The sequence below is a fragment of the Bombina bombina genome, chromosome 6, assembly GCF_027579735.1.
Source record: "Bombina bombina isolate aBomBom1 chromosome 6, aBomBom1.pri, whole genome shotgun sequence".
NCBI classification, from domain to species: domain Eukaryota; kingdom Metazoa; phylum Chordata; class Amphibia; order Anura; family Bombinatoridae; genus Bombina; species Bombina bombina.
In genome coordinates, this window is record NC_069504.1 from 82,685,831 (window position 1) to 82,709,207 (window position 23,377).

General features: G+C 36.5%; 1 protein-coding gene across 1 annotated transcript in view; it reads left to right on the forward strand.

Moving 5' to 3' along the window:
• ELAPOR2 (endosome-lysosome associated apoptosis and autophagy regulator family member 2) overlaps nt 1-23,377 on the forward strand; it is a 220,486-nt gene that overhangs the window by 146,989 nt on the left and 50,120 nt on the right. The window contains exons 11-14 of the mRNA XM_053716505.1: nt 9,439-9,529; nt 17,285-17,387; nt 18,721-18,858; nt 21,038-21,301. Coding sequence (XP_053572480.1) covers nt 9,439-9,529; nt 17,285-17,387; nt 18,721-18,858; nt 21,038-21,301 — 596 coding nt within the window. The remainder of the gene's footprint in view (nt 1-9,438; nt 9,530-17,284; nt 17,388-18,720; nt 18,859-21,037; nt 21,302-23,377) is intronic.

Consider the following 23,377-nt stretch of genomic DNA (forward strand, 5'->3'; position numbering starts at 1 on the left):
AAATGTATTGAATCAATTAAACAAACAGGGCATAAATATGTTGTTTTTTTTAAAAAACACTGCGATAAGAATTCAATACAGTCTAAGAAAGTCCAAAAACAACCTTTTATGTAACAGGGGGCAATTTTACTTAGAATTTGCCCTTTGCTGAACTAATCAAGAATTAGTAAATACAGCAGCAGTGTGTTTTATGATTATGTTTTAGTAAAGATTTTAAATGTTCTATGACTGATTATTTGTTCTAATTTTTTTTTTTTTAAATCAGTTTATGAAGTTTATGGCTAAGTCATACAACACAGTATTGTAATTAGAAAGTACTTCCTCTGTACCAGGATCTTTTGTGCTTTGTTAATTGCACACATTTCTAAAATTTTAGTCACTTTTTTTTTTCCCAGCAAAAACATTTTGCCATCCTTTAAATATGCTGGCTTCTAAAAAAATATAATTAAGATGCATTTATTGTTAGTTAATGATTTCACAATAATGAACTTGTAATCCAATTCTGCACAAGAAAAAAACAAACACATATTGGCTGAGGGTCATAAAATACTGCCAGTGTCCTATACATGTGTTTGCTGATGTAGTTGCGCCATCTGCTGGAAAAAATATTTAAAAATAAATGTTTACTTATGTTAGATATTTCTATTAATTCCAGTTGACTGATCTGGGTTTTTGCTTTCATGTATAATCTGCAGTATTAGCTAAAATCCTTAGCTGCATTTAAATATTTAAATAGTTCTTTTATATAAGTTTCATATTTATTGTGGAGTGGATATCATCGCATGGTAACATATCTGTATGATAAGTTCAATGTTGAATAAATCCAACTTTTTATTTTTTTCTGAAAACTGCTGGCATTATCAATCTGTAAATTGAAATCATTTAAAAAAAAATGTAAATTGAGTGTTAGAGGCTTTTATACAGACACTTAATATTACAATATATGTGACTATTTCCTCACTCCAAAAAGTTGATCTACAAATATTTGCAATAATTAGCTTTAACCACTTGTTTGACTCTGAGAAAAGTAATGATGCAAGTAATAAATCTCAGTAATAATGCTGCATATAACAGCGTATGGCCGCCTTCAAATCTTCGATCATGTTTAAACACATTCACAATCAACTGACATGTGCTGTAGTAAAGTTCACTTACTTGAAAGGTATGGATCGAATCATGCTGATTTTCAAATGCTGGCTCCTTGCTCTATGAACAATCCCCGTTCTGTGTCCCGCACCTTATCCCAGACTCAGGGCACCACGGATAATGTCAAAAAAGTATCCAGTTTCCTGGCCTCTTATGTGGATTTCAAGCTGTGCCCGTATATACTCATAATGTGCCCTGTAGGTACCTTAATGAACGTGTAATACCAAGTGGAGAAAAAACCCAGACCGGCACCAATAAATGAGTATAAAATAATGCTTTTTAATTGTCCGCAATGTAATTAAAAGATAGTTAGCACACCAAGAAAAAAGACGGCAGTCTTACCAAACAGTAAAATGCTATGTGTAAAATGTAGCGGCTGCAACCTGGGACCGATGACGTCACTGACGCGTTTCAGGTGTTAACCCTTAGTCATAGTTACCGTCATGGGGTCTAGGTGTCTTTAAATAGAAACCTGTACAGGTGTAAGCCGTTGATTAGATAATACACATTTCAAAACCTTTCTTACACATACTGCGCTAGCTAAGTACATCAATGGGAATAAACATAAACCAATGGAAAAGTAGCCATCAACAGACATTAATACTCTGGAAGTTCTAGCTCATAATATATGTTTAACTTTAAATTTAAACAAACTAACTCTAGTTTGTAATATAACCTTTTCTTGTTTCCGTATCAACTTCTCAGATTTTATCAAATTTCTATTACATATTTTAAGGATTGACACAACCTGATTTTTCAATAGGTTCATATAATCTACAACATACCATTCTACTCATGGCTTACTTTTATAAAAAGTTCACAACACTTTTAACTAGAGAAATACTATTTCAAACAACTATAATGTATGTGTACATTCATATAAAATGTTAATATTGAAATAGTACAAATTGCTGGTATCGACTGTAATTTGTATGTTGTGGTCCGCTTACATTAGTATTTTTGAACTAAGCTCATAGCTTTGGCTTAAAGTTTTGAAACAAATTATCTCAATCATCATAAAGACTATATCTGATAGGTCCTATCTACAATCAATTCATTATTTAATATATATTTAATCCCTCTAGTGGAGAAGTGGTTAACATAGCCCTATTCCTATTTTAATAGTTATTATTATCATATCATGTTCAGTTGAATTAGGGTATGTGTCCTACTCTACCCCACTTATCAACTGTTTAACCGTACATATAGTTTGAGTGATTTTCTATTCTTTGGCTATGTGGATCTTCTAGTTGTCAGAACATATTCCTCTGTACTTAACTACATTTAGTCCGTGATCCCCTTTGATGCTTTACAATACAGTGAACATTTTCTCCATCCACTCAATCAACTGTAATTATAGTCTAAAGATTTTAAATATAAGACTTTGAATAAATAGATATCAACTATTCCCAGTGATTAATTAAATCAAACACTGAATTGTATCCCATAGGGATCCGTGTCTTTAAAGTATAAATCCAGAAAGCCTCACGGCGATAGAGCATCTTTTCTCTATCTCCTCCACGCTTAGGTGGTGACACTCTCTCAATTGCCTGCCATTTAAAGCTGCTTACAACTTTATTATGATCAAAAATAAAATGGGAAGCCAAAGCTGAACAATCCTTTTCCTTTTCAATATTATTAAGGTGTTCCCTAATTCTTGACCTGACTTCTCTTGTGGTGAGCCCCACATACTGTTTCTGACATAATAAATATCCGACCTTTGAGGTGAACGATATGGAATTCGTAAATGAGTGGAATGATGTCCTTCAGGAATGTTCCGTAAGGCTCCTGTTGCTAATCATTAAACATAAAACAAAAGAATTAGCAGTGACCAGAGACAAGATTGTGGAATTACAAGTGAGTCTGGATACATATACGAGGGATCCCACTTACATTGAATTGGATATGATCCTAAAGACCACAGTAGAGGATGTGAAATCTGAAATTATAAAAGTGAAACATAACAAATACATTAGAGACTCAGAGGACTATAAGAATAACTAGGCATATGTCTGGAACAGAAAAGAGCGGACTCAGAAACGAAGATCCTTTACCAGATCTAGAGGCAGAGGTAACAGAGGAAGAAGAAGGATGAGGTCAAGTGACTTTAGAGATAGTGAAAGAGAAACAGACTATCAAGCTTCATTCTCAAATGAACATAAAAGAGTGACTTTCTCGGACACGGAGGCTGAGTCTGGGGAAGACGAAGTGGGAGAGCATCCCATGACACCTGTTAGTGAAAGTTCTATACCTACTCCTAGAGAGAATATGACCAGAGGGTCAATACTTAGAAATCAGAGAGGAAATTGGAGAGGTAGGGGCCACACACTAAATCATGCTGAGGTGTCAATAAGAGCCACTCAGGAACTAGGAATAGGTACATATGAGCAAGCTTTTATAGAAGATGTAGTAAGACCACCCCACAGGGGAAGAGGCAGAAGAAGGCACCAGCATCCAGTGAATAAGTATATGTTACCAAATAGAATAGTAACAAATAGACCAACACATGATGAAGAAGAATCTGATACAATGCAGCAGGTTTTTCAGTTAAGTCAAGAAAGAAACGAAGGGGGGGGGGCAAGAAATGAACAGAGAGACAAGATGGGGAGATCAAGATACCAACTAAGAACCCCAAAATAACATCTGAAATAATAACTACTTCTTCAGGCAAAATAATCACCATAGTAGGTAATGTTATAAACCTTACAGATGTAAACCTCACGGAAGATGAATATAAAACTCTAAATCTAGGCCTTGGCTTTGTCCCAGAGAGAGATTTTAATGTGTTTGATACCTTAATCGATCTAAATAGGTTTGTTAGAGCATTGACTCTTAAAAGGCATTTCTCTACTGAGACAACACCAAATGACGCATGTAATGAAGAATTAACAAATACTGTTGATACTTATAAGGGGGACAATGATATCAAATTAAAATTTGACGAATTATGTAGTTTACAGGATTAATATGAATTAGAACAGCAAAGTGTTCCCAATATAAGTCAGTATGATGAATCTGATTTGGATCAAGAAAGTAATAAAAGAATAACGTGTACTTTTTCTGCAAAGTCGTCCTTTTATCCATTACAGAGTAGGGGTAAAGTCCTGGAGCTTTTTCATAGGACTATAGAAGAGAGTTAAATGACCTAAACATTAAAACTATGTCAAAAAACAAGAATAACAATAGGCACTTGAATAAAAATAAAAACAAATCTATTGGAGCTGCTACCACTAGTCTTAAAAACAGGAATGAATTGGTGTACAAAAAATCTGATAAAGGAGGTAGCACAGTTGTGTTACACAGACAGGAATATGTATCTGAAGCCTTGAGACAACTTGAGGATGGAGATACATATCTTAAACTGAATAGAGATCCTACAAGGCTCTTTGTGCAAGAGATTGGGACAATGGTGGAGGAGGGGGTTGACAAAGGTTTTCTTGATCATAAAACAGCACAATTTTTACTAGTTGACCATCCTAAGACCCCCCTTTTCCACCATTTGCCTAAAATCCATAAGTCCTTAGATGACATTAAAGGAAGACCCATTGTCTCGGGCATTGGTTCCATCCTAGAACCGTTATCAGAATGGGTGGACTCCATAATACAACCAATGGTTAAAGGCTTGTGGAGCCACTTTCGTGACACTAAACATCTGCTCAATATCTTGGAAGAGGTGGAATGGAAATCTGACTACAGCTGGCTTACAGTCGATGTGGTATCGCTATATTCGACGATACCACACGACTGGGGCATTGTTGCAGTTGAGAGTTTTTTAAGACAAACCAATTATACATCTGAACAAATAGAGTACATACTTATGGTTGTCCGTTACCTGTTGGAACACAATTTCTTCTCTTTTGAGGGTTTTTTTTTACCTCCAGAGATGTGGTACGGCGATGGGGGCAAAATTTGCCCCGTCCTATGCCAACCTATTTTTAGGTTGGTGGGAGGCCGACCACATCTTTGGAGGTGGGAACCCCTTCAGGGAGAAGATTAAAATCTACAGGCGCTTTATTGACGACCTGATTTTTGTGTGGTCAGGCAGTAGAGAAGAAGCGCAGCTTTTTGTTGATTATTTGAATATCAACAATGTTAACTTGAAATTCACTATGGATTTTAATGAAAACAAAATCAATTATTTAGATGTTACCCTAGTGGGTACTGACAACAGCACGATCGAGAGTCAGCTGTACAAGAAGCCAATAACAAAAAACACACTCCTGCATGCGGCCAGTAATCACCCCTCCCATGTTCCCTTTGCTATAGCAAAGGGACAATTCCTCCGTATAAAGAGGAATTGTAGTAATTCAGAGAACTATAGATCAGAGAGTGAGAAACTGATAGAACAATTAAAAGAGAGGGGTTACTCTAACAGATTAATAAAAAGAGCAAAGAATCAAGCAGACCATTCTACCAGAAAGAGTCTTCTGATGGATAAAGTAAAAGTGGAAAATGATAAGGAAGTAAATAAGACCACTTTTGTGACAAATTACAGCAATCAGTATCAAAGTATCTGTAAGGTAGTGAGGAAACATCTACTCATCCTGCTTGCTGATGACAAGTTAAAACCATTTATTGAACAGGGATGTAGATTCTCATATAGACGAGGAGTCACGATTGGCAATATTTTGTCACCAACACAGCTGCCACCTGTGAGTACAGGGGAGGGCAGCTCTTGGTTGTCATGTAAGGGTACCTACAGATGTGGAAGTAGGAAATGCAAAGCCTGTGAACATATAACCATCACTGACAAATTTGTGTCATGTGTGACAGGAAAGAAATATAACACGTCACAATGTATAAATTGTTCTATGAATTACGTGGTGTATCTGGTGACCTGTACACAATGTCAGAAACAGTATGTGGGGCTCACCACAAGAGAAGTCAGGTCAAGAATTAGGGAACACCTTAATAATATTGAAAAGGAAAAGGATTGTTCAGCTTTGGCTTCCCATTTTATTTTTGATCATAATAAAGTTGTAAGCAGCTTTAAATGGCAGGCAATTGAGAGAGTGTCACCACCTAAACGTGGAGGAGATAGAGAAAAGATGCTCTATCGCCGTGAGGCTTTCTGGATTTATACTTTAAAGACACGGATCCCTATGGGATACAATTCAGTGTTTGATTTAATTAATCACTGGGAATAGTTGATATCTATTTATTCAAAGTCTTATATTTAAAATCTTTAGACTATAATTACAGTTGATTGAGTGGATGGAGAAAATGTTCACTGTATTGTAAAGCATCAAAGGGGATCACAGACTAAATGTAGTTAAGTACAGAGGAATATGTTCTGACAACTAGAAGATCCACATAGCCAAAGAATAGAAAATCACTCAAACTATATGTACGGTTAAATAGTTGATAAGTGGGGTAGAGTAGGACACATACCCTAATTCAACTGAACATGATATGATAATAATAACTATTAAAATAGGAATAGGGCTATGTTAACCACTTCTCCACTAGAGGGATTGAATATATGTTAAATAATGAATTGATTGTAGATAGGACCTATCAGATATAGTCTTTATGATGATTGAGATAATTTGTTTCAAAACTTTAAGCCAAAGCTATGAGCTTAGTTCAAAAATACTAATGTAAGCGGACCACAACATACAAATTACAGTCGATACCAGCAATTTGTACTATTTCAATATTAACATTTGATATGAATGTACACATACATAATAGTTCTTTGAAATAGTATTTCTCTAGTTAAAAGTGTTGTGAACTTTTTATAAAAGTAAGCCATGAGTAGAATGGTATGTTGTAGATTATATGAACCTATTGAAAAATCAGGTTGTGTCAATCCTTAAAATATGTAATAGAAATTTGATAAAATCTGAGAAGTTGATACGGAAACAAGAAAAGGTTATATTACAAACTAGAGTTAGTTTGTTTAAATTTAAAGTTAAACATATATTATGAGCTAGAACTTCCAGAGTATTAATGTCTGTTGATGGCTACTTTTCCATTGGTTTATGTTTATTCCCATTGATGTGCTTAGCTAGCGCAGTATGTGTAGGAAAGGTTTTGAAATGTGTATTATCTAATCAACGGCTTACACCTGTACAGGTTACTATTTAAAGACACCTAGACCCCATGACGGTAACTATGACTACGGGATAACACCTGAAACGCATCAGTGACGTCATCGGTCCCAGGTTGCAGCCGCTACATTTTACACAGAGCATTTTACTGTTTGGTAAGACTGCCGTCTTTTTTTTCTTGGTGTGCTAACTATCTTTTAATTACATTGCGGACAATAAAGAATCATTATTTTATACTCATTTATTGGTGCCGGTCTGGGTTTTTTCTCCACTCGGTATTACACTTAATATTACAGTTTGGTTGGTTCAGAAAATTAGAAATGCTCCATAAAGGCATAGATTCTATTGCAATTGCTAACCCTACTAGCTCACTAGCTACAAGATACTTTTTATTAATTATATTACAGAAATCCCTTTGCCTTTGCCCTAATTTTTCTTTAAGGTTGGTTTGCACTGCACTCTCTTGTTTCGACTCTCATATTATACAGATTCTAATTGGTGCGTTCACACTATGCATAATGTTAATGGGACAGTGTACTTTAAATTAGTTTTTTCTCTTAATGTGTTTTCAATTATACCAGCTGCAGAGTATAAAATTGCTTCAGGTTTATTTTTGTACATGAAATAGCTGGTTTTGTTCTTTTAAACCACAACCCATTAATATAGCTTGAGCTTGCAGGGAAGTCAGATTTCCTTATTTTATAATTTTTTTGTATACACACATTTCTTTATATTATCTCTGTCTGCATAGAAATGCCCAGTACGTAGAGAGAACAACTGAAAATTAACATTTTATTGCTTATCTCTTCTATCTCCCACTGGGAGGATAATTTCTTTTGCTGGCTATGTTTACACAGCTTTTCTATTGCCTATACTTAAAGGGACACTCAAGTCAAAATTAAACGTTCATCATTCAGGCAGAGCATACAATTATAAACAACTTTCCAATTTACTTCCATTAACAAAATGTGCACAGTCTTTTTATATTTACACTTTAGTCACCAGCTCCTACTGAGCATGTGCAAGAATTCACACAATATACATGTATATGCATTTGTGATTGGCTGATGGCTGTCACATGGTACAGGAGGAGTGGAAATAGACATAACTTTTTGTTTTTTTATCATGCATGTGTTGATTATGCAAATCTACTGTATTTACTGGTCCTTTCAGTAACGGAAGGGATAACACAGACAAGATTAGCTATTTCAAATGCCAATATAAAGCTAAATTAGCTATTTGTAAGCCATATAATACACTCCAGCAGGTAAAATGGATCATTGAGAACAAATTAATGGGGAGATAAATTTAGGGTAAACGCTCCATTTAAATATCACTCATGATTGCACATTTTGCATATGTCCCTATACCTGTGTTTCTCAAATCCATTCCTTGGAGTGCACTATCAGGCCAGGTACAGTTGAAATAACCAGCTGGTCAATAACCATGGCTCTCACCCAAGGTAAACTTAAAAATCTGGCCTGTTAGTGTGCCCTGAGAAATGGAATTGAGAAACACTGCTCTATACTATGGGGTTTGTATCAATGGAAGGCAGAGGGGTCAGAACTCAGATTGAAATTAGGTTACAATGTGATAGAAATATGTGGCAGGTTTTAATAAAACAATTTTCAAGACTAAATATACCCACTTGCAGTTTAAGGTATATTTAAATAGAGATGCAGGTATGTGTTTATATATTTTTGCTGGCCAGTTGGCGTGCATGGGCACAGAATTGAAGCTATGAGAGTTTGCGGCAAATGCAGTAGAACATGAATTTTGTAAAAAATAAATAAAAATAAAACTAATTTCATGAAGGTCTGATTTCCCAAAACAATTTGTTTTCATTTAAAAGCCAACTTGGTTTAAGATTTGATTTTTTTTATTTGCTCAAATCTGCTTTTTGGTAAAATTGGTTAAAATTCTCACTACTGGGGTACAGCTCAGTTGTGCATAAACATACACTTCCTGTTTCAAAATAAAATGAAACTTTTTAAACTAACCATATTTTCGTGCAAAAAAAAATGTTTGAATACCGTCATTTTATTAACATGATAGAAATAGTATCAGTTGATTGTTCATCGACTGCTACGAGCCAAGGAGAATTAATACTGGCTACTTATTTGAGACCATAGTAATTATTATTGTAAACCCTGGATGTAACTGACTTGTCACTCTGCTATATTATTATTGACAAATGTGGATAGTGTTTCTATTTCTAATTTAAATTTTGCATTTGCAGGCTGGGAGGTTGCTGGAGATCACGTCCAAAGTGGAGTAGGTGGTTCAGACAATGATTATCTCATTTTGAATTTACACGTTCTAGGATTTAAGTAAGTGAGATTCCTTACCCTCTTCATATGAGTGATATTGAGTTTTGTATGCTGTCTTTAGGGGATAGGGACAGGCCTATGGCTAGTGGGGCAGGTAATCACCATTGCAAATTGGAAAGGGGTATGACTTCATTCACACATTCAAGGCTAGTTTAAAAGTGAGACGCAAACGGTTTTACGCAAGCGATATTGTCTTTTTGCAAGCATTTTAAATTGCGCTGATATTACAAGTGGAGCGAAAATGCGATATCGCTAGCGCAATCTTGATTTACGCGAGATCTCAGATCTGTGGTTAATCTGTGGTTAACTATTTTCTGAAATTAAAAAGTTGCACTAAACACTTCAAAAATACATTACAAAGTACAGTTGCACTCCTAATAACACTGTCTAATAAAAAATAATTCACAAAAAATATTGCTTTAAAAAGTTATAAAGGCTCAAAGATATGAGATCTTGGGTATTAGAAAAAAAAAAAAGCTGCCGAAGGGCTTTAACATTGAGATACAAACAACATATACATGTCTAAAGATGTGTATGTATGGATGTATGTGTGTGTCTATATATATATATATATATATATATATATATATACATATATATATATATATATATATATATATATATATACTATTAGACACACACATACACATATGTATTCATGTATTATTATGTGTATATATGTATTTACATATCTATCTATCTATCTATCTATCTATCTATCTATCTATCTATATATATATATATATATACACATACGTATTAAAGTATTATTATGTGTATATATGTATTTACAGATATATATATATATATATATATATATATATATATATATATATATATATGTACACACATAAAAACATTAATATATTTGTATACATATTTTTCATGTTGGATATGCACATATTACAGTATGCGATCATGTTTGCGCAAGAGAGTGGGTGTTTTTAAAAATAAATAAATTATCCATTGACTTTTATGGGGGAAAGCGAAAACACAATCACGATTTTTGAATTTCAACTATAATCATGATTTGGGTTACCGCTAGCACAAAATAACTTTTGAAATACAAGCGCAACCCAACTGGAGCAAAAAACGTAACTCTACCAGAGTTTTTGCGATTGCGAAAAAAATATATACCATGCCACTTGTAATCTAGCCCGCGGTGTGCTGTGATTACAATGCTGACAGTTTTCTACTACTCAGTGTTGTAATGGATATGTGTATCACTCAGACACCAGCATTACACATATCCCCACCAGTTGTCTGAGCAGGTGTAAGCTGTGCGATAAACATACAGGTGTTCTTTATGTTACATTACAATAACACCTATAACTAAAGTGATCACCTTTGCCAGAAGCATTTTTGCTTATACATATGTAATGAACAGCGTCTGCTTTATTTCAGGTTTCACTGTACTGTCCCTTTATCTTTTTAGCTGCAGCAAAGGTTTGAAAATTGCAAAGCATTTGTTAGCCTCAGCTCACTACAAATGCAAAGATCTTTACCTAAGAGAGCATTTTCTCTGATCTGATGCAATCTTATCTAGTGGACGTTTTAGAGAGCCCTCTCACGCTGTAGTGATCTTTGTCACTGGAAACCTCTTAAGATTGGCTTGTGATTATTAGGCAGATTATAAGGCAGATTATAAAGCAGAGCTTGACAAACTCTAGGTGCCAGGTAGTCACATTTTCTGAACGTTTGCTGCTGTCGCCTAATGTTCTGCCTGGCTTCTATTTTAAATAAATGTAATTTAAGGGGTTGTCTTGTATTCTAATGATGTTTAAAAACTTGATCTGTATATATATATATATATATATATATATATATATATATATATATATATATTTCTTTCATGTAATTAGCAAGAGTCCATGAGCTAGTGACGTATGGGATATACATTCCTACCAGGAGGGGCAAAGTTTCCCAAACCTCAAAATGCCTATAAATACACCCCTCACCACACCCACAATTCAGTTTTACAAACTTTGCCTCCTATGGTGGTGAAGTAAGTTTGTGCTAGATTCTACGTTGATATGCGCTCCGCAGCAAGTTGGAGCCCGGTTTTCCTCTCAGCGTGCAGTGAATGTCAGAGGGATGCGAGGAGAGTATTGCCTATTTGAATGCAGTGATCTCCTTCTACGGGGTCTATTTCATAGGTTCTCTGTTATCGGTCGTAGAGATTCATCTCTTACCTCCCTTTTCAGATCGACGATATACTCTTATATATACCATTACCTCTGCTGATTCTCGTTTCAGTACTGGTTTGGCTTTCTACAAACATGTAGATGAGTGTCCTGGGGTAAGTAAATCTTATTTTCTGTGACACTCTAAGCTATGGTTGGGCACTTTGTTTATAAAGTTCTAAATATATGTATCTAAACATTTATTTGCCTTGACTCAGAATGTTCAACTTTCCTTATTTTTCAAACAGTCAGTTTCATATTTGGGATTATGCATTTGAATTATTCATTTTTTCTTACCTTCAAAAATTTGACTCTTTTTCCCTGTGGGCTGTTAGGCTCGCGGGGGCTGAAAATGCTTCATTTTATTGCGTCATTCTTGGCGCGGACTTTTTTGGCGCAAAAATTCTTTTCCGTTTCCGGCGTCATACGTGTCGCCGGAAGTTGCGTCATTTTTTGACGTTGTTTTGCGCCAAAAATGTCGGCGTTCCGGATGTGGCGTCATTTTTGGCGCCAAAAGCATTTAGGCGCCAAATAATGTGGGCGTCTTATTTGGCGCTAAAAAAAATATGGGCGTCGCTTTTGTCTCCACATTATTTAAGTCTCATTTTTCATTGCTTCTGGTTGCTAGAAGCTTGTTCTTTGGCATTTTTTCCCATTCCTGAAACTGTCATTTAAGGAATTTGATCAATTTTGCTTTATATGTTGTTTTTTCTCTTACATATTGCAAGATGTCTCACGTTGCATCTGAGTCAGAAGATACTACAGGAAAATCGCTGTCTAGTGCTGGATCTACCAAAGCTAAGTGTATCTGCTGTAAACTTTTGGTAGCTATTCCTCCGGCTGTTGTTTGTATTAATTGTCATGACAAACTTGTTAATGCAGATAATATTTCCTTTAGTAAAGTACCATTGTATGTTGCAGTTCCTTCAACATCTAAGGTGCAGAATGTTCCTGATAACATAAGAGATTTTGTTTCTGAATCCATCAAGAAGGCTATGTCTGTTATTTCTCCTTCTAGTAAACGTAAAAAATCTTTTAAAACTTCTCTCCCTACAGATGAATTTTTAAATGAACATCATCATTCTGATTCTGATGACTCTTCTGGTTCAGAGGATTCTGTTTCAGAGATTGATGCTGATAAATCTTCATATTTATTTAAAATGGAATTTATTTGTTCTTTACTTAAAGAAGTATTAATTGCTTTAGAAATAGAGGATTCTGGTCCTCTTGATACTAATTCTAAACGTTTAGATAAGGTATTTAAATCTCCTGTGGTTATTCCAGAAGTTTTTCCTGTTCCTAATGCTATTTCTGCAGTAATTTCCAAAGAATGGGATAAATTGGGTAATTCGTTTACTCCTTCTAAACGTTTTAAGCAATTATATCCTGTACCGTCTGACAGGTTAGAATTTTGGGACAAAATCCCTAAAGTTGATGGGGCTATTTCTACCCTTGCTAAACGTACTACCATTCCTACGTCAGATGGTACTTCGTTTAAAGATCCTTTAGATAGGAAAATTGAATCCTTTCTAAGAAAGGCTTATCTGTGTTCAGGTAATCTTCTTAGACCTGCTATATCATTGGCTGATGTTGCTGCAGCTTCAACTTTTTGGTTGGAAACTTTAGCGCAACAAGTAACAAATCATGATTCTCATGATATTATTATTCTTCTTCAGCATGCTAATAATTTTATCTGTGATGCCATTTTTGATATTATCAGAGTTGATGTCAGGTTTATGTCTCTAGCTATTTTAGCTAGAAGAGCTTTATGGCTTAAGACTTGGAATGCTGATATGGCTTCTAAATCAACTCTACTTTCTATTTCTTTCCAGGGTAACAAATTATTTGGTTCTCAGTTGGATTATATTATTTCAACTGTTACTGGTGGGAAAGGAACTTTTTTACCACAGGATAAAAAATCTAAAGGTAAAAACAGGGCTAATAATCGTTTTCGTTCCTTTCGTTTCAACAAAGAACAAAGCTTGATCCTTCATCCTCAGGAGCAGTTTCAGTTTGGAAACCATCTCCAGTCTGGAATAAATCCAAGCCTGCTAGAAAGGCAAAGCCTGCTTCTAAGTCCACATGAAGGTGCGGCCCTCATTCCAGCTCAGCTGGTAGGGGGCAGATTACGTTTTTTTCAAAGAAATTTGGATCAATTCTGTTCACAATCTTTGGATTCAGAACATTGTTTCAGAAGGGTACAGAATTGGTTTCAAGATGAGACCTCCTGCAAAGAGATTTTTTCTTTCCTGTGTCCCATTAAATCCAGTGAAAGCTCAAGCATTTCTGAATTGTGTTTCAGATCTAGAGTTGGCTGGAGTAATTATGCCAGTTCCAGTTCCGGAACAGGGGATGGGGTTTTATTCAAATCTCTTCATTGTACCAAAGAAGGAGAATTCCTTCAGACCAGTTCTGGATCTAAAAATATTGAATCGTTATGTAAGGATACCAACGTTCAAGATGGTAACTGTCAGGACTATCTTGCCTTTTGTTCAGCAAGGGAATTATATGTCCACAATAGATTTACAGGATGCATATCTGCATATTCCGATTCATCCAGATCATTATCAGTTCCTGAGATTCTCTTTTCTGGACAAGCATTACCAGTTTGTGGCTCTACCGTTTGGCCTAGCTACAGCTCCAAGAATTTTTTCAAAGGTTCTCGGTGCCCTTCTGTCTGTAATCAGAGAACAGGGTATTGTAGTATTTCCTTATTTGGACGATATCTTGGTACTTGCTCAGTCTTTACATTTAGCAGAATCTCATACGAATCGACTTGTGTTGTTTCTTCAAGATCATGGTTGGAGGATCAATTTACCAAAAAGTTCTTTGATTCCTCAGACAAGGGTAACCTTTCTGGGTTTCCAGATAGATTCAGTGTCCATGACTCTGTCTTTAACAGACAAGAGACGTCTAAAATTGATTGCAGCTTGTCGAAACCTTCAGTCACAATCATTCCCTTCGGTAGCCTTATGCATGGAAATTCTAGGTCTTATGACTGCTGCATCGGACGCGATCCCCTTTGCTCGTTTTCACATGCGACCTCTTCAGCTCTTTATGCTGAATCAATGGTGCAAGGATTACACAAAGATATCTCAATTAATATCTTTAAAACCGATTGTTCGACACTCTCTAACGTGGTGGACAGATCACCATCGTTTAATTCAGGGGGCTTCTTTTGTGCTTCCGACCTGGACTGTAATTTCAACAGATGCAAGTCTCACAGGTTGGGGAGCTGTGTGGGGGTCTCTGACGGCACAAGGAGTTTGGGAATCTCAGGAGGTGAGATTACCGATCAATATTTTGGAACTCCGTGCAATTTTCAGAGCTCTTCAGTTTTGGCCTCTTCTGAAGAGAGAATCGTTCATTTGTTTTCAGACAGACAATGTCACAACTGTGGCATACATCAATCATCAAGGAGGGACTCACAGTCCTCTGGCTATGAAAGAAGTATCTCAAATTTTGGTTTGGGCGGAATCCAGCTCCTGTCTAATCTCTGCGGTTCATATCCCAGGTATAGACAATTGGGAAGCGGATTATCTCAGTCGCCAAACGTTGCATCCGGGCGAATGGTCTCTTCACCCAGAGGTATTTCTTCAGATTGTTCAAATGTGGGAACTTCCAGAAATAGATCTGATGGCGTCTCATCTAAACAAGAAACTTCCCAGGTATCTGTCCAGATCCCGGGATCCTCAGGCGGAGGCAGTGGATGCATTATCACTTCCTTGGAAGTATCATCCTGCCTATATCTTTCCGCCTCTAGTTCTTCTTCCAAGAGTAATCTCCAAGATTCTGAAGGAATGCTCGTTTGTTCTGCTGGTAGCTCCGGCATGGCCTCACAGGTTTTGGTATGCGGATCTTGTCCGGATGGCCTCTTGCCAACCGTGGACTCTTCCGTTAAGACCAGACCTTCTGTCTCAAGGTCCTTTTTTCCATCAGGATCTGAAATCCTTAAATTTAAAGGTATGGAGATTGAACGCTTGATTCTTGGTCAAAGAGGTTTCTCTGACTCTGTGATTAATACTATGTTACAGGCTCGTAAATCTGTATCTAGATAGATATATTATAGAGTCTGGAAGACTTATATTTCTTGGTGTCTTTCTCATCATTTTTCTTGGCATTCTTTTAGAATACCGAGAATATTACAGTTTCTTCAGGATGGTTTAGATAAGGGTTTGTCCGCAAGTTCCTTGAAAGGACAAATCTCTGCTCTTTCTGTTCTTTTTCACAGAAAGATTGCTATTCTTCCTGATATTCATTGTTTTGTACAAACTTTGGTTCGTATAAAGCCTGTCATTAAGTCAATTTCTCCTCCTTGGAGTTTGAATTTGGTTCTGGGGGCTCTTCAAGCTCCTCCATTTGAACCTATGCATTCATTGGACATTAAATTACTTTCTTGGAAAGTTTTGTTCCTTTTGGCCATCTCTTCTGCCAGAAGAGTTTCTGAATTATCGGCTCTTTCTTGTGAGTCTCCTTTTCTGATTTTTCATCAGGATAAGGCGGTGTTGCGAACTTCTTTTGAATTTTTACCTAAAGTTGTGAATTCCAACAACATTAGTAGAGAAATTGTGGTTCCTTCATTATGTCCTAATCCTAAGAATTCTAAGGAGAGATCGTTGCATTCTTTGGATGTTGTTAGAGCTTTGAAATATTATGTTGAAGCTACTAAATCTTTCCGAAAGACTTCTAGTCTATTTGTTATCTTTTCCGGTTCTAGAAAAGGCCAGAAAGCTTCTGCCATTTCTTTGGCATCTTGGTTGAAATCTTTAATTCATCTTGCCTATGTTGAGTCGGGTAAAACTCCGCCTCAGAGGATTACAGCTCATTCTACTAGGTCAGTTTCTACTTCCTGGGCGTTTAGGAATGAAGCTTCGGTTGATCAGATTTGCAAAGCAGCAACTTGGTCCTCTTTGCATACTTTTACTAAATTCTACCATTTTGATGTGTTTTCTTCTTCTGAAGCAGTTTTTGGTAGAAAAGTACTTCAGGCAGCGGTTTCAGTTTGAATCTTCTGCTTATGTTTTTCATTAAACTTTATTTTGGGTGTGGATTATTTTCAGCAGGAATTGGCTGTCTTTATTTTATCCCTCCCTCTCTAGTGACTCTTGTGTGGAAAGATCCACATCTTGGGTAATCATTATCCCATACGTCACTAGCTCATGGACTCTTGCTAATTACATGAAAGAAAACATAATTTATGTAAGAACTTACCTGATAAATTCATTTCTTTCATATTAGCAAGAGTCCATGAGGCCCGCCCTTTTTTTGTGGTGGTTATGATTTTGTATAAAGCACAATTATTCCAATTCCTTATTTTATATGCTTTCGCACTTTTTTATCACCCCACTTCTTGGCTATTCGTTAAACTGAATTGTGGGTGTGGTGAGGGGTGTATTTATAGGCATTTTGAGGTTTGGGAAACTTTGCCCCTCCTGGTAGGAATGTATATCCCATACGTCACTAGCTCATGGACTCTTGCTAATATGAAAGAAATTAATTTATCAGGTAAGTTCTTACATAAATTATGTTTTTTTTTTTGTTTCTAAATATTGTTTTTCCTTCTCATAAAAAGACCCCCAACATCAGTGACTGGCGCTACTGGGGCGGAGCTGGGGCGAATCACCTTTGTATTTGAATCTATCTGTTCAACAGACTGCGTCCTGTACTTCATGGTGGTGAGTAATATGCTGGGGACCAGGAAGGATGACAGCTGTCATTATCTATACTTATTTAGTAGCAATCCAAAATATCATCAGATTGGTATTAGGTTGCTGTTTTTATGCTATTTTCTGTAAGTACAGGCTTAAAGGACAGAATTTATTTAAAAAGAAAAATATGTTTAAATATATATTAAAAAAGAATATAGTGGACCATTTTGCTGCCACTGGACAGGTTTAAAATGTACTTAGTTTTCTTGAACAGCATTTACAAAAATGTTTTTAAATGGCAGCAATGTTTGCAACAATGTATGTCATTAGGAACACTTTTGTCATATAGAGGTCAAAATTGCCAGCTATATATAGAGTCAAAGAAGTTAATTTTACTTTCCTTTTAACCCTAATGTTAACCCTATCTATGAGGTTACCTTAGCCCTGACTCTAACCCTAACTTTAATGTTACCCTATCTATGAGGCTATCCTTAGCCCTAACAGTAACCCTAACCCACCTTAGCTCTAACACTAACCCTAACTTTAATGTTAACCCTATCTATAAGGCTAACCTTAGCCCTAACAGTAACCCTAACTTTAATGTTAACCCTATCTATAAGGCTAACCTTAGCCCTAACAGTAACCCTAACCCACCTTAGCTTTAACACTAACCCTAACTTTAATGTTAACCCTATCTATGAGGTTACCTTAGCCCTAACTCTAACCCTAACTTTAATGTTACCCTATCTATGAGGCTATCCTTAGCCCTAACAGTAACCCCAACCCACCTTAGCTTTAACACTAACCCTAACTTTAATGTTAACCCTATCTATGAGGCTAACATTGGCTCTAACACTAACCCTAACTTTAATGTTAACCCTATCTATGAAGCTAACCTTAGCTCTAACACTATCCCTAACTTTAATGTTAACCCTATCTATAAGGCTAACCTTAGCCCTAACAGTAACCCTAACCCACCTTAGCTTTAACACTAACCCTAACTTTAATGTTAACCCTATCAATGAGGCTAACCTTAGCTCTAACACTAACCCTAACTTTAATGTTACCCTATCTATGAGGCTAACCCTAACCTTAACTGCAGCCTGCCCTTACCTTACATTGAAATTAGCATGCTGGTATGTCAGTGTCTGGAAGACTTCCCCTTGTGACAGTCCGACCTTGCTACAGGGAAAATACAATAGGACATACCCTCAATATCACCTGTATATGGAAATAACTAAAGCTAAAAGTAACACCAGTTTTACAGAGTCAGCACTAGTTTGTTACTAAGCATCTAGCTCTGCCCCTGGGGTTTAACTTGATACCAATAATACTAAAAATAATATATTTATTCCCATAGGACGTTAATAGGAAAACAACAAGTGTTGTGGAATCATGGGCTGGAAAACGAGAAAAGCAATCTTACACCCACACTATATCCAAAAATGCCACTTATATGTTCACCTGGGCTTTCCAGAGGACAACAATAGAACAAGATGTAAGTATGTGTATGTATGTTGTATGTACTATATGATATCTTTAGCTACTCTAATATGCCCTGTGAAAATGGCATAGCAAGCATCCAACATATGACATATACTTTCCTAGGGTTGTCTGCTTCACTGGCATAGATACACTAGTAGCCTCTTTAAAGGGCATTCAGCACTGTAACCTCTAAATGTTGCAGATCAAGTAGCTGGTTCAGGCAGTTTGCAGCATTTAGAAAACCTAAGTTACAGATTTTGCTTTTTGGCCTCTCTCTATGGAGCGTGGAACAAAACACAATTTTTATGTAAAAGCTAGAGTTGTTTGTCCTTTTTAATCTCTACTACTACCTCTCTAGTATCTCCTGCTATAGATTTTATTCACTGACGCTCACTTATCTCTCCATGTTTAACATGTTTGACAGGCTTAAAACATTAATATGAGATTTAGTAAAGCCAAATACCTGTTCTCTGCACCATGTAAATAAACTTGTGCTCTTTAATGTTGGAGTGTCAGGTAAAATTCTTCATACTTAAAAGTTTGATGGAGAAAGTGGAACAAATACACTTTTAAGAGGCATTTTCATCAGCAAAATGAATAATTCATGTATATATATTTGTCTTATTTTCTTTGAACATTTCACAGAAATATTTAATATTAAATGTCCCTTTAAGTGTTGTTTTCTACAACAGACAGATTGTTATGATTAGAGTACATATATTCTGACAATATATATGTTATAGAACAGTTGTAAAGCTATATATGAGTCATTGAATTGGACCATCCATTAACAAATATACTTTATAGTGAATTACATATTTTTTATTTGTCCGCTGCATTTTCTTGCTTTTCCGGGACTAGTGGAAATTTTCAAGCCAATTTTTTTTTTTTTTTTTTTTTTTTTTTTAACATGATGCTTTTTAGCAAATTTTTTAAACAGAAGCTTATATTTTATTACTAAACCAAAATCCTTCAATAGGTGCTCAAAGGTTGAATACAAGCTAGCGGGGTGGAGGTTGGGGTCACAGCTATACTGTATACCAGCACATGGAATCCCCAGGTTTAATACCAGAAAATATTGCAGTACCATTCTAAGCAAATAATGCTTCCTCTCACATGATATTCAAATGTCAACTCCGCTGCACACATCTGCTGCTGACATGTCTTAAAGGGACAGTCAACTCCAATATTTTTATTGTTTAAAAAGATAGATAATCCCTTTATTACCCATTCCCCAGTTTTGCATAACCAACAGTTATATTAATATACTTTTTACCTCTGTGATTACCTTGTATCTAAGCCTCTGCATACAGCCCCCTGATCACATGACTTTATTATCTATTTAGCCAATTAGTGCTGTGGTGTGCACAACCCACAGGCGTGAGCACAATGTTATCTTTATGGCCCACATGGACTATAGCAGTCTCCTGTTGTGAAAAGCTAATAAAAAACATGTAATAAGAGGTTGTCTGTAGTGGCTTAGAAACAGCCAGAAATTTAGAGGTTAAAATGTTATAAAGTATATTAATATAACAATGTTGGTTCTGGATAGTAAAATCATTATCTAGCTTTAAAAAAATAAATAAAATCTTATTGTTGACTGTCCTAGCTGTAGTGATGGAGCCAAACAATGTTGTGTGCCAGGGCCCAGGAGATAAGCTCAGGAAGATCAATATTACACCAATAAGAGTCCTCCAGCACAGCCCAACATAGTATAAAATAAAAAGTATTTATTAAGCTCTAATTATGAGGAACAGACATAGTAACGGATAGAAGCAGAGAGCCCGCACACATATTTCTGTCATGAGATCCTAAATTATTGTCTTCTGCAGAGATTTAGATAAAAGAACCAAAAAAAGTTTTTGCTAAAAGTCCAGTTCCACTAATGATCTAAAATCTAATTCACAAATTGTTGTAGAGGGTTAAATATTTTCATCATTTAATGCTAACAATTTGCTCAATGACTTCATATTTTGAAATATTGTACACAGCATTAGTGTGCAACGTTAAAATAAATGGAAAAAAATAAATAAATATATATAGTTGTCCATATGCAGAGCTACTGATCATAGACTGTACCTAATGTCGTTAAATGGAGAAAAGGAGGTGAAATTTTTTTGTTAAACTTTTTTTTGCTGCAGGAAAATCAGTTAAAAATAATATATCCACTAAACGTCTGCTTTTTTTTCCAGAGCCGTCGTTTTGTTAATGACATTGTTAAAATTTACTCAATATCGGCAAACAACGCTTTGGATGGAGTAGCATCGAGTTGCCGTGCCTGTGTGATGGGTCCTCAGCAGTTCGGGTCATCCTGTGTCCCTTGTCCTGCCGGACACTTTATTGATAAAGAAAACAACATCTGTAGGGAATGTCCTACCAACACTTACCTGTCCCCACATCAGGTGTATGGCAGGGAGGCCTGTATTCCTTGTGGCTCTGGGAGCCGAAGTAACAAGGTGGGGCATTGTATAATCTTCTTTTCTAGAATACATTCTGTATGGTGGGATCTGACTTTCATTAGATGTAGTACCTCTCTGCAATGGTTTCCTTTGTCAAAACCTAAATGGATAGAAAAGTCAAATTTTGAAATATGCATGGGTGTATTCCAGTTTTAAATAATAGCATTTTTTCAATATACTTCCATTAGCAAAAAATGCTTCTAGTGAAAGTTATTAATGTTTTTAGCGGCATATTCACATATCCTGTGAGGGCCCTTGCACTAATTTTCAAACATTGCACCTTCACAGTGAGTCAGCAGTGTTTTTTTTTTTTTAAATTACACGCACCTAAATATGAACGTTTTTAATTTTGACTTTCATATCCCTTTTAATGTGTAAGAACTTAAAGGGACATTAATAAATATATATATATATATATATATATATATATATATATATATATACAGTATCTCACAAAAGTGAGTACACTCCTCACAGTTTTGTAAATTATATATCTTTTCATTTGACAACACTGAAGAAATGACACTTTGCTACAATTTAAAGTAGTGAGTGTACAGCCTGTATAACAGTGTAAATTTTCTGTCCCCTCAAAATAACTCAACACACAGCCATTAAGGTCTAAACTGTTAGCAACAAAAGTGAGTACACCCCTAAGTGGAAATGTCCAAATTGGGCCCAATTAGCCATTTTCCCTCCCCGGTGTCATGTGACTCTTTAGTGTTACAAGATCTCAGGTGTGAATGGGGAGCAGGTGTGTTAAATGTGGTGTTATCACTCTCACACTCTCTCATACTGGTCACTGGAAGTACAACATGGCACCTCATTGCAAAGAACTCTCTGAGAATCTGAAAAAAAGAATTGTTGCCTTACATAAAGACGGCCTAGGCTATAAGAAGATTGCCAAGACCCTGAAACTGAGCTGTAGCACGGTGGACAAGACCATACAGTGGTTTCACAGGACAGGTTTCACTCAGAACAGGCCTCGCCATGGTCGACCAAAGAAGTTAAATGCACATGCTCAGAGTCATATCCAGAGGTTGTCTTTGGGATATAGGCATATGAGTGCTGCCAGCATTGCTGCAGAGGTAGAAGAGGTGGGGTGTCAGCCTGTCAGTGCTCAGACCATACGTCGCACACTGCATCAAATTGGTTTGCATGGCTGTCGTCCCAGAAGGAAGCCTCTTCTAAAGATGATGCACAAAAAAGCCCGCAAACAGTTTGGAGAAGACAAGCAGACTAAGGGCATGGATTACTGGAACCATATCCTGTGGTTCGATGAGACCAAGATAAACTTATTTGGTTCAAATGGTGTTAAGCGTGTGCGGCAGCAACCAGGTGAGGAGGACAAAGAGAAGTGTGTGTTGCCTACAGTCAAGCATGGTGGTGGGAGTGTCATGGTCTGGGCCTGCATGAGTACTGTCGGCACTGGGGAACTACAGTTCATTGAGGGAACCATGAATGCCAACATGTACTGTGACATACTGAAGCAAAGCATGATCCTCTCCCTTCGGAGACTGGGCCTCAGGACAGTATTCCAACATGATAAGACCCCAACACACCTCCAAGATAAACACTGCCTTGCTAAAGAAGCTGAGGTTAAAGGCAATGGACTGGCCAAGCTAGTCTCCATTACTAAATCCTATTGAGCATCTGTGGGGCATCCTCAAATGGAAGGTGGTGGAGGGCATGGTCTCTAACATCCACCAGCTCAGTGATGTCGTCATGGAGGAGTGGAAGAGGACTCCAGTGGCAACCTGTGAAGCTCTGGTGAACTCCATGCCCAAGAGGGTTAAGACAGCGCTGGAAATAATGGTGACCACACAAAATATTGACACTTTGGGCACAATTTGGACATTTCCACTTAGGGGTGTACTCACTTTTGTTGCCAACGGTTTAGACATTAATGGCTGTGGGTTGAGTTATTTTGAGGGGACAGCAAATTTACACTGTTATACAGGCTGTACACTCACTACTTTACATTGTAGCAAAAGTGTCATTTCTTCAGTGTTGTCACATGAAAAGATATAATAAAATATTTACAAAAACGTGAGGGGTGTACTCACTTTTGTGAGC